General features: G+C 24.8%; 1 protein-coding gene across 1 annotated transcript; it reads left to right on the top strand.

Moving 5' to 3' along the window:
- Positions 1-4178: 4178 nt before the first annotated feature.
- LOC117178886 lies at positions 4179-11676 on the top strand. Its single transcript, XM_033370413.1, has 3 exons — positions 4179-4390; positions 11072-11377; positions 11461-11676. Exons 1-3 carry the CDS (start codon positions 4387-4389, stop codon positions 11499-11501), a joined length of 351 nt encoding a protein of 116 aa, XP_033226304.1. The 5' UTR covers positions 4179-4386; the 3' UTR covers positions 11502-11676.
- The last annotated feature ends 2896 nt before the right edge of the window (positions 11677-14572 follow it).

The following is a 14572-nucleotide window of genomic DNA, read 5'->3' as shown; positions in this document are numbered from 1 at the left end:
CATGATTATTTAGTACCTCTATTATATAAAATATAATATATATATCCTTATATTAACATTGTTAAGACTTATGTTGTTAAATGATATTTACTTTGGTAAGAGAGAAAAAGCAAAGTAGTGCTTATAAAGATGAAATATTTACATAGTACTGTTTCAACTCCCGTCTACAATCTATATAAAAATATAATAATATAATAAAAAAGATATGGTAATCGGTACAATGATTGGTTACTTGATGAATTTTTCGAGTTTAACAATTTATAAAAGAAAAACTGTAAGCATCAAATAAATTAAATTTTAAAACACACAGATGGATATTCAATTTTATAAAGATTTAAATTACCATAGTTAAGTTGAGCCTTGAAAGTAATAGATAATTTATATTTAAATAAAATAACAATAATTAGAAAAACACAATATTTGTTAATGATGACCTAGTAATTAGCACAGGCCAATAATGGTACGAACTACCACTGAAATATTAAAAAAAAATTTTTTAACAAGCTCTTAACATTACCCGTTTTACTTACTCTGGTCAACCATTCTGCTGATTACGCTAGTCAGAGAACTTATTTTTTCATCGCCATTGATAAAAAACACTTTGTTTTAAAAATAGTCCGAAAAATATAAAAAAATTCTTTATAAATAGACACTCTTATTGCAAAACAAACTTCCAAATATAATTTACAAAATATAAAAGCAAACAGTTCAAATAATACATTTAATATTTGAAAATTAATAATATAAAACAATGTAAATAATGAGCAGTAAAATTATCTTCAAGGGCATAATGGGTTTCGTGACCAAATGGTGTGCTTAATAGTTTGCTTTTTGCATTGCAGATCCTTTATCATGTGCTAGAGTTTCAGTATAAAATAATATTAGTTATGAAACACGACCCAAGGAAACTAAAATACGCTGTCTGGTGAGGTCACCCATGTATCATGTCCTTGATATATAAGTTGCGGTATTTGTTTACTTTGTTGGCTTTTCCAAATTTTGAAGTAAATGCCTTGAAACCTTTGATAATCCGTATTTCTAGCACAGCAGTAAAATATCAGCCAATGGAGACCAAAAAACTTCTGAACTTTTGTCAACAAATACAAAAATAATAAAAAATATGTTGTTTGAACAATTGATTTTTTTCAACGTTTTTTCTTAAGAAATTATAATCAGTTTATATTCACTTTCATACATTTTTTAAAACAAAATATGCGCTGAAACAAAAATCTATTATACTGAAAGAAATATGAATCGAATAAACATTTTATTTTGTTAAATATTTATAGATCTAAACTTATTTAATGAATCTCAATAATTGTTAATTAATTTACACATTTTACAGTTGGGTAAATTAAATATTAGAATAGTGAAAATTTAAAAATGCTATAAAAACAAATTAAATGTTACATACATGTTGTTTTACTAATAAATTAAAAATTAAATTAAATGAAAAATCTATCTTTTTTAAAAAGGCAAATATTTGTTGTTTAAATTGTATTTTAGAGTGAAAAAAATTATTATATTGAAATGAATGTGAATTGATCAAATAATTCATTGATGGTTATTGTTAATAGATATTAATTTATTTAATGGATTTCATTAATTGATTATTGATTTTCATATTTGAGGGTTAATGTATTTAAAATAATAAAATATCGCAAATAAAAATTGCTTTAATTAACATTAAGATTGCAATATGTTAAGTAAGTTTTGTTGCAGTAACAAAATTATTGATTTTTATAAATTTGCTTAAATGGTAATTTTTTTAGCTTTTTCATTTCTTTAGGTCAAGCAACCTACCCCTTTTCCAGCTTAAATGCTTTATATTTAGTTTCATATATTTTCTACTTAAAAATATTAAGCATTCTTTATCAATGTTTTTTGTTTAAATCAAACTTTGGAATAAAAAAAAGGAAAAAAAGAAAAAGGTGCTTATTATATTAAAAAATATTTAATTCGATTAAATATTTCATTGATATTGAATATTTTATTGATGTTCAATATTAGGCTGTGTCTTTTTGTCCCAAAAAATTAGTGGAGTTAGAAAAGGGAATGAACTAGTGCTGAAAATTACGGACGACTAGCCAAGCTTATGAATAATATTTGACTAATAATCCCGAATTTTGGGAGAACGAGACACTGCCTAAATTATATTGTAAATATATTTTGTTTTACTAATAAATTATAAATGTTTATATTTTTTTAATGGTAATTTTTGAATCTAGAAAAAGAAAGGTAAAATTCTGCCACGCCATATCAAAAAATTAGAACATTTTTGATTAAATTAAAAAAATTAAATTTCAGAAAAAAACAATATAACCATAAATGTACTACATTATAAGTAATTTAAAGCGATAAAATATTATAAATGTTACATATTAATAGATTTTAATTGCGTTAATGAATTTAATTTATTGTTGATCAATTCATAATATCAGAATAGTTAAAATAAAAAATTGCTCTGGTTAACATCAAAATATTTTGAACGCATTTTATTCACTTATAAATTATTTATGTCTTTAAATTTTCTGTTACAGTAATTATTCGCGCTGGGAATTAGAATGCATGAATTCTTTTACACCCTACCCCTTTTTCAGCTTAAATAATTTATACTCTTTTTTACATATTTTGTACAAAGACCTAATAACAATTTTTTTCATTAACAGTACAATTTTTTTGTTTGTTTAAATACAATTTTAGAGAGAAACAATGTAAGAGGAAATGTATTATATTGAAAAAAACTTGAATTCACCAAATATTTGATTTATTGATTAATATAAATTTATTTGAATTTATTGAATACATTTCACTAATTGTTGATCAATTTTTTATATTTGACAGTTTAGTAGTTTGAATAATTAGAATAACAAAAATTAGAAATTGCTCTGATTAACACTCAAATTATGTAATGGTAAATAAATTTTATGTTACTAATAAATTATGGTAGAATGATTTATACTCACTTTGATGTATTTTGTACAAATAAATAATACAACATTTTTTTATAGACATTTTGTTATTAAATCAAGTTGTAGAACGAAACAATGTAAGAAAAAAATCAATATATTGAAGGAAATGTGAATCGATCAAATACTTAGTTAATGTTAAATATCAAGAGTTGTGCATTTATTTAATGAATAATAAACTGTTAATATTAAAATTATAATTGTAATATATGTATTACATATACTGACCTTGAAAATGTAATTTGCAAATATTATCTAGATTATATGCTTAATCATCAAGTGGTTTCAACAGAACGTGAAAAGAATTAGTTATGAACGTGATTTTTGCAGATTTGTAATTTTTTCGTTTTTCGGGGAGGTATCTGATACGTTTTGGGGTTATCCCTAATGATATTTTACTTTGATACTAGAAAGAAGATATTGCGAAAGGTTTTAAACTATTTATTCCAAAATGAGGAAAAGTCGTTGTATGTAGGTGTATATAATATTTATAAATAAAGAGTAATATCACGTGTAAAATCATGAATTAAAAACATTAACATTTATTAGAATAAAAAATTTTACAACAAAATGTTATATATTTGGTAAAACCGCATTTCCAAAATAATACTGATTGAGCTTTCTTATCCTATTTTCACAAGAACGCTTGGTTTAAAAAAATTAAATAAATTTATCTTTCGAAGGTCATTAAAAAAGTAATAGATTTCTAATAATACTTTTGAAAAATTATGCAGGAAAATTTTTTAATCAGGAATGTATATACAAATTATAGCCCTGTTTTCACAATTTTTAGGCGCTAATTTTCAATTTCGAGGAGATTTATTTGTAAGATTTAGAGGAAGTTTTAAATGAATTTAAAATTATTCGTGAAAATGTCTTTTGTTTTTTAATCATATAATGTTATTTTTTATTTTATTCCAACTTCCTTTCAAATCTGATATAAGTGGCAGTACAAATTGGAACTGCTTTCAGAATTAGTCGTAAATACTAAAAATTATACTCCTTTTTCCTACTTCATAAGTATGAAGAATTCTTTCAATTCACGACCGAGGCGTCACTCTGAAATCGTACAGAATTATTCTTTTGTTCTCTTTAGATTCTGCCTTATTTCAAATTTGTCACCGTCTTGGTCGATTTTTTTCCAATTTTCTTTCATTGGTAATCTGCGCAAAGTCAACAAAAATCAGTCTTGTTTGATTTCAGAGTCTGCCTCTAGTTCACATTCAGTAACGACCCTTACGAGAACGAAATTTCCGACTATAAGAAATTTTATTCTGAATAAGTATTTATCTAGAAATATAAAAATAAATGCAGCCGGGAGAAAAATTCAGAAAATATTTTAAAAAGCATTTAAAAATCTCAGTATGTCGAGTATTTCAACAGTAGGAAGCATATTCATGTTATTTAAAAGCCAGTGATGGGTAAGTTATTTGAAAAAAATGATCGTTAGTTTTGTATTTTTGAAATATATGTTATTTCAAAAATAACAGTTGTTTTAGAAAATTTCGAACTTCCGAGAAAAATTCAAGTTTTTCTATATTCCGCTATGAATCTTTATAGCTCTGAAAATTAAATTTTTTTTTAATCCAAAATTTTTTCTTTAGATTTACCTACTTCCGACTTCCACTTCTGGGATATTTACAACTTTCTATGGAGAACGAAAAATGTTTAGGGAAAAGATGAAATTAATAGCAAATAGGTGACTTTTCAACAAAAAAATCAATTTTTAACCAAAAATCAAAAACTTTATACAGAAAATGGAATAGTTAATTTTTAGTTAAAAAATTTGATTTCTAACTAACTAAAATTATACAATTTTCAATAAAGCAGTTATATCTTCAAGCAAAGGGATGAATTTTCAGTTGAATTTATGAATCTTTTACTAGAACAGTTAAATTAGCAGTTAAAAAAATTAATTTTACAGTGAAAAGAAACGAATTTTCAACAAAAAAATTAAATTTCCACGAAAAAGATGAATTTCTAACTAAAACGATTGATCAATAAACAAAAACTGAATTTTCAACAGAGGTGTTTAACTTAAACCAAATAGTTAAATTTGCAACCAAAGAGACATATTTTCAACTAAACTAATGAATTTTTAACTGAAACGATATATCATCAATCACCAATTAAATTTTTATCAAAAAAGATAATCATCAATAAAAAACGAAATTGGTAAAAAAGTAGTTTAACTTTCAATCAAATAATTAAATTTTTAACTAAGGAGCTGAATTTTGAACTCAAATGATGAATTTTCCAAATACATATTCAACTTTTAACCAAATAGTCGAATTTTCATCTAAAAAAGATAAATTTTCAAACAAAACATTTGAGCTTTCATCCAAAAAGATAAATTTTTAGGTAAAAAATTAATTGTTCGACATGAATGAAAAAAGTTTTTAACAAAATATTAATCTTAAATCAGAAAAATTAATTTTCAACTAGAGATTAATCCCTACCAAAAAATTTAATAATTAACATTTCAGCTTGAAAAGATTTTCACTTGATATAAAAAACAGTTAAATTAAGCGAAAAGACCAGTCTTCACCAAAAAAAATGAAACAGTTCCAGTTAAAAATTCAAAGTTAAAAAAAGAATTTTCCAAAAATTAGTTAACTTTTCAATCAAAGATATGAATTTATGAACAAAAACGATTAACCTCACACCAAAAAACTTAATTTTAAACAAAAGAGTTCAACTTTAAACCATGAAATTGAATTTTCAATGAGTAAGATGAATTTTCGAACAAAAAAGAATAACTTTCTATAAAGAAAGTCGAATTTTCAATCATATACATAGATTTTGAACTATAAAAGTAAGATCTTTAAACAAATAGTTAAATCCTTAAAATCTAAAAGTGTTTAAACAAAAAATTAAATAGCTAAATTTTAATTTAAAAATTAATTTTCAACAAAAAAAAACATGAGCTTTAATCATAATAGTAAAATTCTCACAAAAAAAATTTTAGCAGAAAAGCTTATCAGTCAACCAGGTAGTAGAATTAGAAATTACAAAAAACCAAACAGTTGAAATCTCAAAAAGATAAATTTTCCAAAGATGAAAAAGCGTATTTTCAGTGGAAAAATCATAGTTTAACCAAAAAAAATATTTTTTCAATAAAAAATATAATAGCTAATATTTGAAGTAACAGATATTATTTGAAAAAATGAAAAATAGTTGAATTCTACCAAAAATTAGAAAAAAAACATTAATTTCCTACCAAGCAGTTGCATTTTTAACGAGAGATGAAATCTCTTCCAACAGATATGAATTTTCAAAATAAAAAGCCGATTTCTTAAATTAAAAATAATTACGAACGAGATATTGAATTTTCAAGCCAAAAAGGTGAAATTTCTACAAAATAGTTAAACAAATAATTATGAAATAATTGATTTATATTAACAAATAATTTAAAAAGTTGGATTTTCAACCAAGGAGATGAATTTTGGACAAAAATGATAAATCTTAACCTGGAATAGTCAGATTTTTATTTAGAAAAATTAATTACCACAAGAAAAAAACAATATTCAGCTCTGAAATTAAATTTTGAAGCATTCGAAAAGTAGCCGTCACAAGCTGAATATTTAAAATTAAAAAATATTTACAGAAGCAATACAATTTATTTATTTGTATAAAAAAAGTTACCAATTCGTTACGTATTTACAAAAATAACTTCGTTACCAAAAGGTAACTAGGTAAAAAAATGATTTTTTCCCATCACTGTAAAAAACTATATAAGTATATATACATAATCGAATATGCAGAATTGATACATGTTCCTTATAAATAATTTTAAACCTAAACAAGTATTTAAAATCGCTTAGAAATCTCGAATACACTTTCTATCGTTCATTGACTCAAGGTATAATTTTTAATCTATCAATTAAACAAATTAATTCAAATTTACTACATAATTTTGACTAAAAAGGATATTGAATACTACACAATAAATGCTTAAATAATTTTTCCTGTTTAAATTAATTATTTTCCTAAAAATGAAATATGTGCGCCAGGTTACGCAGTAGATTTTATGAGGTTTTATGCTCTGTGGTGTGACTACGATACCTTTTGAAATTAAAAAAATGTTATTCTGGTCAGAGTGATGCTTTCAGAAGACATTTAAAAAAATAAAATGCAACTATATTCAGTTAAAATATAAGGGGTCTGGAATATAGGTACTTAATATGGGAAAATTGAACCTTTTAAAAGAAATAATTATAAAATTTTTCATTATATTATTTTAAATTACCATTAAAAATTTATTAATATGTACCACATGGCAGATTCTATTATGATAGTAAAAATTACAGCTCCACAAGCAGACAGTGTAAATAGTGAAAATGTATGTATTTCAAAGATAAACACAATCAGATATTTTAAGAAGGTTGCATGATAAATCATATTAATAATCGAAACTCACTAATACGTAAAGCAAATATAAAAGACGAAGTTAATTACAGATAAAAGACATTTTAATTTCTCTAAACTTTAGATGCATTGTAAATATGTAATAATTTTAGGCATTTCAAGGAGAAAAAACAAGAAAATAAAATTCTCTCTTATCCATCTTACGAATTTTTAAATGATTAAAAGTCAGATAATAGAAAAATATTCAAAACGCTCCACACTGTAGCTGTATAGTGCATAATTTTTATTTAGTTTGAAAAATGAAGGTGTTTAATGCTCTTTCCTTCGTTTTGGCTGCTTGTGTTAATTATATTGGTAAATATATAATATTATATGTATGATAATGATAATTTTAAAGTTATTTCTGAATTTTAATACCATAGAATTCAATCTCGGTTTTTCATAAAAATAAATGGTAAATGCCAAAATAGTGTATACAGTAAGATGGTCCAAATTTATGTCTGTAAAAATTCGACTTTCGAATTTTTCTGAATAACCCCTCCCACCTCCACAATTTGTCTATTTTCCAGAAATTTCTTTTTTATTTGAACACCCCCAGTCTTTTTTTACTGTGCCCGGAAAATGCCCCGAACAATGCAAATAGCAGTTTTTTAAAATCAAATTTATGTTAAAGACGGTGTATTTTGCCATTTTTTCTACATGAATTATTTTTAATCGATAAGTGAGGAGCTTATGATTATTTCTTTAGACTTCTCATCGTTTAAATAATTATTATTTGTTTAAACAATTTTTGCCTTGTGAATTGTGAAAAGTTAATATTTTTGAGGATAAATGATATAAATTTCATTAATATCAAGAGTAGAACTTATTGTTTAAAATATTTAGTATTTATTTAAAGAATTTTCATTTTTTCAAACAATTTTTTGTCCTCAAAATCGTAGAAATTCATTATTTTCTGAAATTAATGACATAATTAAAGAATGTTAACAGTAATATATTATTAAAGGATATTCGATAATTATTTTTAAAACATTTAATTGTTTAAACTATTTTTTTCCTTGTAAGGCCTGAAAAAATTTTATTTTCTGGAATTAATAATACAATTAACGGATGGTGAGAGTACTATTTTTTCTAGAGGACTTTTGCAATTATTCATATAAATAAGACTTGCGTCTTTTCATAGGTAAGGTGGAGAAAAGTTAAGTTTTTAAAATCTTTCAAACTAGGTTGTTTATTATTCAGTTTTTCCTTATCTTAGAACGCACACCCTATATTTGTTAAATAATTAAATTCAATTGCTGTATACAGAGTACAGTCCCCTACAAAATTGTTTGAAATACTCTGGAATTTTTTTAATATATCGAAATATTTTAGAATCTTTTAAAATTCATTGAAATCTTCTCTTTTGAAATCGTAAAAATCCAATAAAATTAGTTGAAATCATTTGATATCCTCAGAAATCGCTGGAAATTGCGTCTAGTTTATTTAAATCTTCTTTTAAATATCTTGATATCCCCTGAAACCTACTAAAATCCGCGGAAATATTTGGAAATCTTTAAAAAATTAAATCCCTTGAAATGTTTCGAAATCGTATAAAATTCCTGGAAAATAGTGGAAATATTTTCAAATATTTTGAAAAGCGCTAAAATCCATAAAATTAGTAAAAATTCCTTAAAATTGATTGAAATCCATGGATATAGTTAAAATATTTTATCTCTTTGAATTCTATAAAATGTCTTAAAATCTGTGAAATTTTATGAGATACATGGAAGAAATTTCACATTACATAAATAAATGTATAAATCATTCGTTTGTTCATTACCGATATGAAGATTTTTTACAGCGTTTTGAGTATTAGAACTTTAGATGATAGTGAAGCAAATTATAAACAAATTTTCTACTTTTTTCTAAGTTGTTGAAATGTGTAAATGAATATTGATATTTGACTTTTTATTCTAAATGCGGATAGATTTTTGCGTTTAATTTCAAAATCAATGAGAAAAATGTATAAAAAAGTTAAAACTGATAACAGGGCGGTGATTTTTATGAGAATCTTTAAACTCAGTTTTGACTAAAAGACTTTTTTGTTTTAATTTTTTCCTTGATTTGTTTCTAAGTTGAAACTAATAGGATGCATTTATTTTAAAAGAGTGTTTATGTGTGCCTATTGGAAAAGAGAAAACCTGATTTATTATAACAAAAATGAAAATTTTCTCTTCTTCAATGCCGAGACGAGATCTTACGTTTTTTTTCTAAATTTGAATTAAAATATAAATAAATTTAGCTGTAATTGTGTATTTTTTTAAATTTCAAAGAAAAACGCAAGATAGGGAAAAGTGCGCGGGAAAAAATAGACAAAATAACGCGATGGCCATCCAGAGAAAATTGAGTTTAAAGATTTTCGGAAAAACAGAGGCCATTTTTCAATTTTTAGCTTTTTAAATGTATTTCTGGTGAATTTTGAAAACGAACGAAAACATCTATCAGAATCAAGAAGAAAACGTCAAATATTAATATTTGTTTAGATACGGCAACACAAAATATATGTTAACAAATTTTTCCAAACAAATTTTCTAAAATCCCTTGAAAAACAAATAATTTAGTCCCAAAATGATGCTGTGACCTCAGCATGCCTTAAATGAATTCGGATTATAAAAAATTTATTATAGCAAATCATTACAGACCTATAGTAAATTTGCAATAATATTTCTTCTTTCGGGTATCGCACGAGATGAAATCAATATTTTGACAAAATAGTTGATTTTACTACCCGAAAACGACGAAAAGGGAATTTTGAGATAAAAAGGATAAAATTTTCAACAAAAATAGCATACCTACATTTCTATTAAAAATAAATACATTTGAAAGAAACAACAATTTTTCATGAAAACAGTTAAATTTTGAGGTAAAAAAATGAATTTGGAAATAAAATAATATATCTTCAATCAAAGAAATGAATTTATAACTCAGTAATTGACTTATGAACCAAAGCAATGAATTTTCTACTAAAAGCAGACAAATTTGCAACAAAGTAGATGAATTTTCAAGAACATCAATACATTTTCAATTAAAAAGATTATATGACTTTAAAAAAAGTTCAGTTTTCGACAAAAAATAAAATAGTTACATTCTCAGTTAAACTAATTAATTTTGAGTAAAAAAACTAATTTTAATCAAAAGATCTGTGTTTTCAGCCAAAAAGATTAAATTTTAACAAAATACATGAATTTTTAATTAAATGTTGAAGTTATAAAGGAATTTTACACTCAGTAAATAACTTTTTAATGAAATAAATAACTTTTCAAACGAAACGTAAATTAGTCACCAAGAAGGTCACCAAGACAAAGTTTTAAAAAAATACAAATAAAATGAATTTTTAGTAGAGTAATTAAACTTTTAAAGAAGTATTTTCCACTAAATAATTGTAAATAAATGAAAAGAACTATGTAGTATTTAATGAATTTACTGGAATTTACTGGAATAAAGAAGCTTCTGTAAATCATATATTTACAACGTTTTTAAATCAAAGAAAATTTTTTGCAACATGTATGACAAAATGTTGGAAAATAAACCAAGTTTTTTTCTAAAGAAAGGCTAATTAGTGGTAATTAATTATATTTGTGCTCGTAAAATTTTCTATTGTATCATCATTATCTACTCCATGGTGGTCTCTCATAGATGTTAAAAAAAGAATATTTTTAATTTCCATTGAAAACTTTGTCCCGGTATTTTAGTTTGCCCCAGTCGAGTGGCAGATTCATTACATGGGCCTGGAGTTCCTGTGTTTAGGGCTATTGAAGCTTCGGCAGAAGAGCTTCCTGGTGTTTACTATTATGACGAATTGAACCCTGTTTCTGGTAATCAACCGGTTTTAACTCATTTAAATGTAGTAGCAAGAGGAAATACTATAATTGGTTGGAACGCCCATAATTATGTTCGTCCAATATATGATGAGTCTGGACATTTGGCTAAAATGGAAATCGAAAACCATCATGTCATCAGAATCTCAATCGAAGAAGCTGTACAATTAGGTGTATTCAGTAAGTTGCCAGAATATGCTGCACGACATTCACACCATTAATTTAAAACTGCAGAAAAATATAAAGCTAAAATACAATTTTAGATTGTACTTCAAAGTGGGATAAAAATGTTGCGAGCAGTTGAAATTACTCTAAAACTGGGTTGACCGAGACAAAAAAGGTTACAGCTGGATACTTAGAATCTTGAATTTTGCAAATTATACAGAATTTCATGTCTGGAAACTAGGCGGTTTCCCTGCAGGATTTAATTAATTATAATTCAATTTTCAGTTTAAAAAATTCATTTAAAAAAAATAATAAACAAAAGTAGTTGAATTTTTAAGTAAAAAAATTAGGTTTTAATTAAGATTATTATTCTTTGTGAAAAAATGAATTTTTTATCCAGTAGTTGAAATTTAAATCCAAAAGATGAATTTTCTACAAAAAAGGCAACATTGTGACAAAGTAGACGAATTTCCAACCAAATAGTTAAATTTTTAAGCAATGGGTTATATGATTCAATATGTATCAGTAATGTTCGATTATCTGATTTAAAAATTGTACTCCAACTTTAAACAGAAAATTATGTCATAAAATGAGGAAAATAAATGAATGAAATAAATATAATCTTGTTTAATTTCTGGGTTGATTGGTAAATTATGCAGGAATATGATGCACCATAAAGGGAAAGCTAGAACATAAACATTAAAAAGTTCACAATAAGAGATATTTTAAAGCGAAAGAATATTTATTGTAACTATACTTTAAAATATGAGAAACTTAAAAATAACATTTTTATTTCACATTGAAATTGCTTGATTTACTGTTTGTCATACTAAAGTTAAAAAAACAAGAATGAAGATTGAGAAATAAAAATTATTAAACCCACAGTTTTGACAGTTCCCAATTCAAATTATAGAAATTTTAAGATTATGAGATTGTTAAATGTGAGAAGATTTAATTAAAAAGTTTTTGTTGATAATAAAAATTTCTTTTTCTTTAAACTGACATGCTTTTAGTTAACCATCAATGAACGCTTTTATTGAAAATTTGTTTAGGCCTTCGTTTTTTCTATTTATATACTTCCACTATTTTCAGTCGATCGGAATTTGCAAACAACAGTTTTATTTTAAATGACTTGAAATTTGCAATATTTTGAAGCAAAATACATATATGAAAAACTTACAATTAGTTTTAATGAAAAAAACCTGGGTTCCAAAACCTTTTGTCCAACCAAGAATAACATTCTCTACTTAAAAATAGGTTTCGGATGAAAAAATTCTATTCCTCTCTATCTGTTAACTGTTTGTTAGCAAAGTTAAAGACAAAAATAAAGAATAATTAAACAACAAAATTTGCGCTACAATTTTGACGGTTTAAATTTCAAATGATAACAATCTTAAGACTAGGAGATTCTGAAATCTAGAAACATTGAATTGACGTATCTTCCATTATGCAAAATTTATTTGTGTTCAAAATAACATGCTATTAATTAACCATAAATTAACGCTTCCCATTGATAACTTCTTTCAGTGGTCGTTCTTTTGAAATTTCAGTGGAACAGGATTTCGAAACAACATTTATAATATAAATTACTTGAAATTTGCAATATTTTATAGCGAAATATCTGAAAAAATGTATTATAATTAAGAAAAACTGATTCCAAAAATGTCATGTTTTATTTTGATCGTTTTATCAATAATCACCTTATCTACTTAATAATAGAGTTTTTTAAGTAGAGAAGGTTACTGCTGGTAAGGCGTCTAGCCTTTTGACATGAATATTAACAAATAAATATTTAAAAACTCTGCCCAGGCTTTTTTATTATTAAAAATTTTTCAAAAATATTAGGATGCATCTTATTCGGTCAAACTAGTAAGTTTCAGTGTCATAAATAATATTGCCATAATTGCTTTATTGGAACTATATTTTATAATAGAAAACATTAAAGAAAAAGATTTTGTTATTTCATTAAGACTGCTGGATATAATTTTTTTTTTAGTAAAGTTTAAAAACGAAAATAAAGAATGAGAAATATGCATACTTCAATTCTGAATCCTTTTAATTAAGCCTCAATAAATGATTGACATAAAGAATGTTTTTAGGCCTTCGTTCTTTGGATTTACATAATCATCTACATGTCATTCTATCAGGATTTGGAAACAAATTTGTTTTTCTAAATTGATTGAAAATTACAATATTTTAAAGTGAAATAAATATCTGAAAAACTTGGTGTCAATAAAGGAAAACTGGGTAGAGGAATCACTTGTCTTGTTCAAAATAACCATATTTACTTAAAAATAAAGTTCGAGTGAAAAGAGATATTCCTCTATATTGAAGTGAGAAAGGTTACGTTTAGCAAGATAATCGCATGACTATTTACGAATGAATATCAAAAAATTGATACAGTTTATTTTATCAAAACAATATTTCGAGGAATATCAGGATGCATCTTACTGTTAAATTCGCTTATATGCTTCAGCTTCAGTGTCATAAATTATATGCAAAGTTTGTTTATTATAAGTATATATTAAAATATGAAAGATTAAAAAAGAATATATGTACTTTACAATAAGATTGCTCGATTAACTAGTTATTGGTACAGTTGAAAAACAGAAATGAAGAATTAAAGTATATTTACACTACAATTTTGAGGTGTCCAATTTCAAATCATGGAAATGTAAAGAATATAAATTTTTGAAACCTAATAACATTCAATAATATAAATATTATCATTCGATCAGGATTTAGAAAAAACATTTTTATGGTAAATTACTAGTAGTTTACAATATCTTAAAGCGAAATAAATAACTGAAAAAATTGATTTCAATAAAGAAAAACTGAGTTGCGTAACCGTTTGCCTTACAAAAAATCACCTTATCTACTCACAAAAATAATTTGGGTGGAAAACAATCTCTGCTATTACTCTCCATCCTTAAGTATAAAAGGTTACTGCTGGGAAGGCAATCAATTTTTCGACATGACATTTACGAATAATTATTAAAAAATCGATTCAAGCTTTTTTATTGATACAAAATTTTAACAAATATTGGGATGCATCTTATTCGGTTCAATTCGTCAGCTTCAGTGTCATAAATAATATTGAAAACATTTCTTTGTAATATAGTCACAGCTTCCTCCTTCGATTAGATAAGCAGCCCTATATATTTGAGGGCTTCAGGGCCACTAGTTTAGTTCTAATCTTGACTTTACTCT

Source organism: Belonocnema kinseyi, chromosome 8 (assembly GCF_010883055.1).
Source record: "Belonocnema kinseyi isolate 2016_QV_RU_SX_M_011 chromosome 8, B_treatae_v1, whole genome shotgun sequence".
NCBI lineage: Eukaryota > Metazoa > Arthropoda > Insecta > Hymenoptera > Cynipidae > Belonocnema > Belonocnema kinseyi.
The sequence above is the reverse complement of the archived record's forward strand: the minus strand, read 5'-3'. Positions and strand labels throughout refer to the sequence as shown.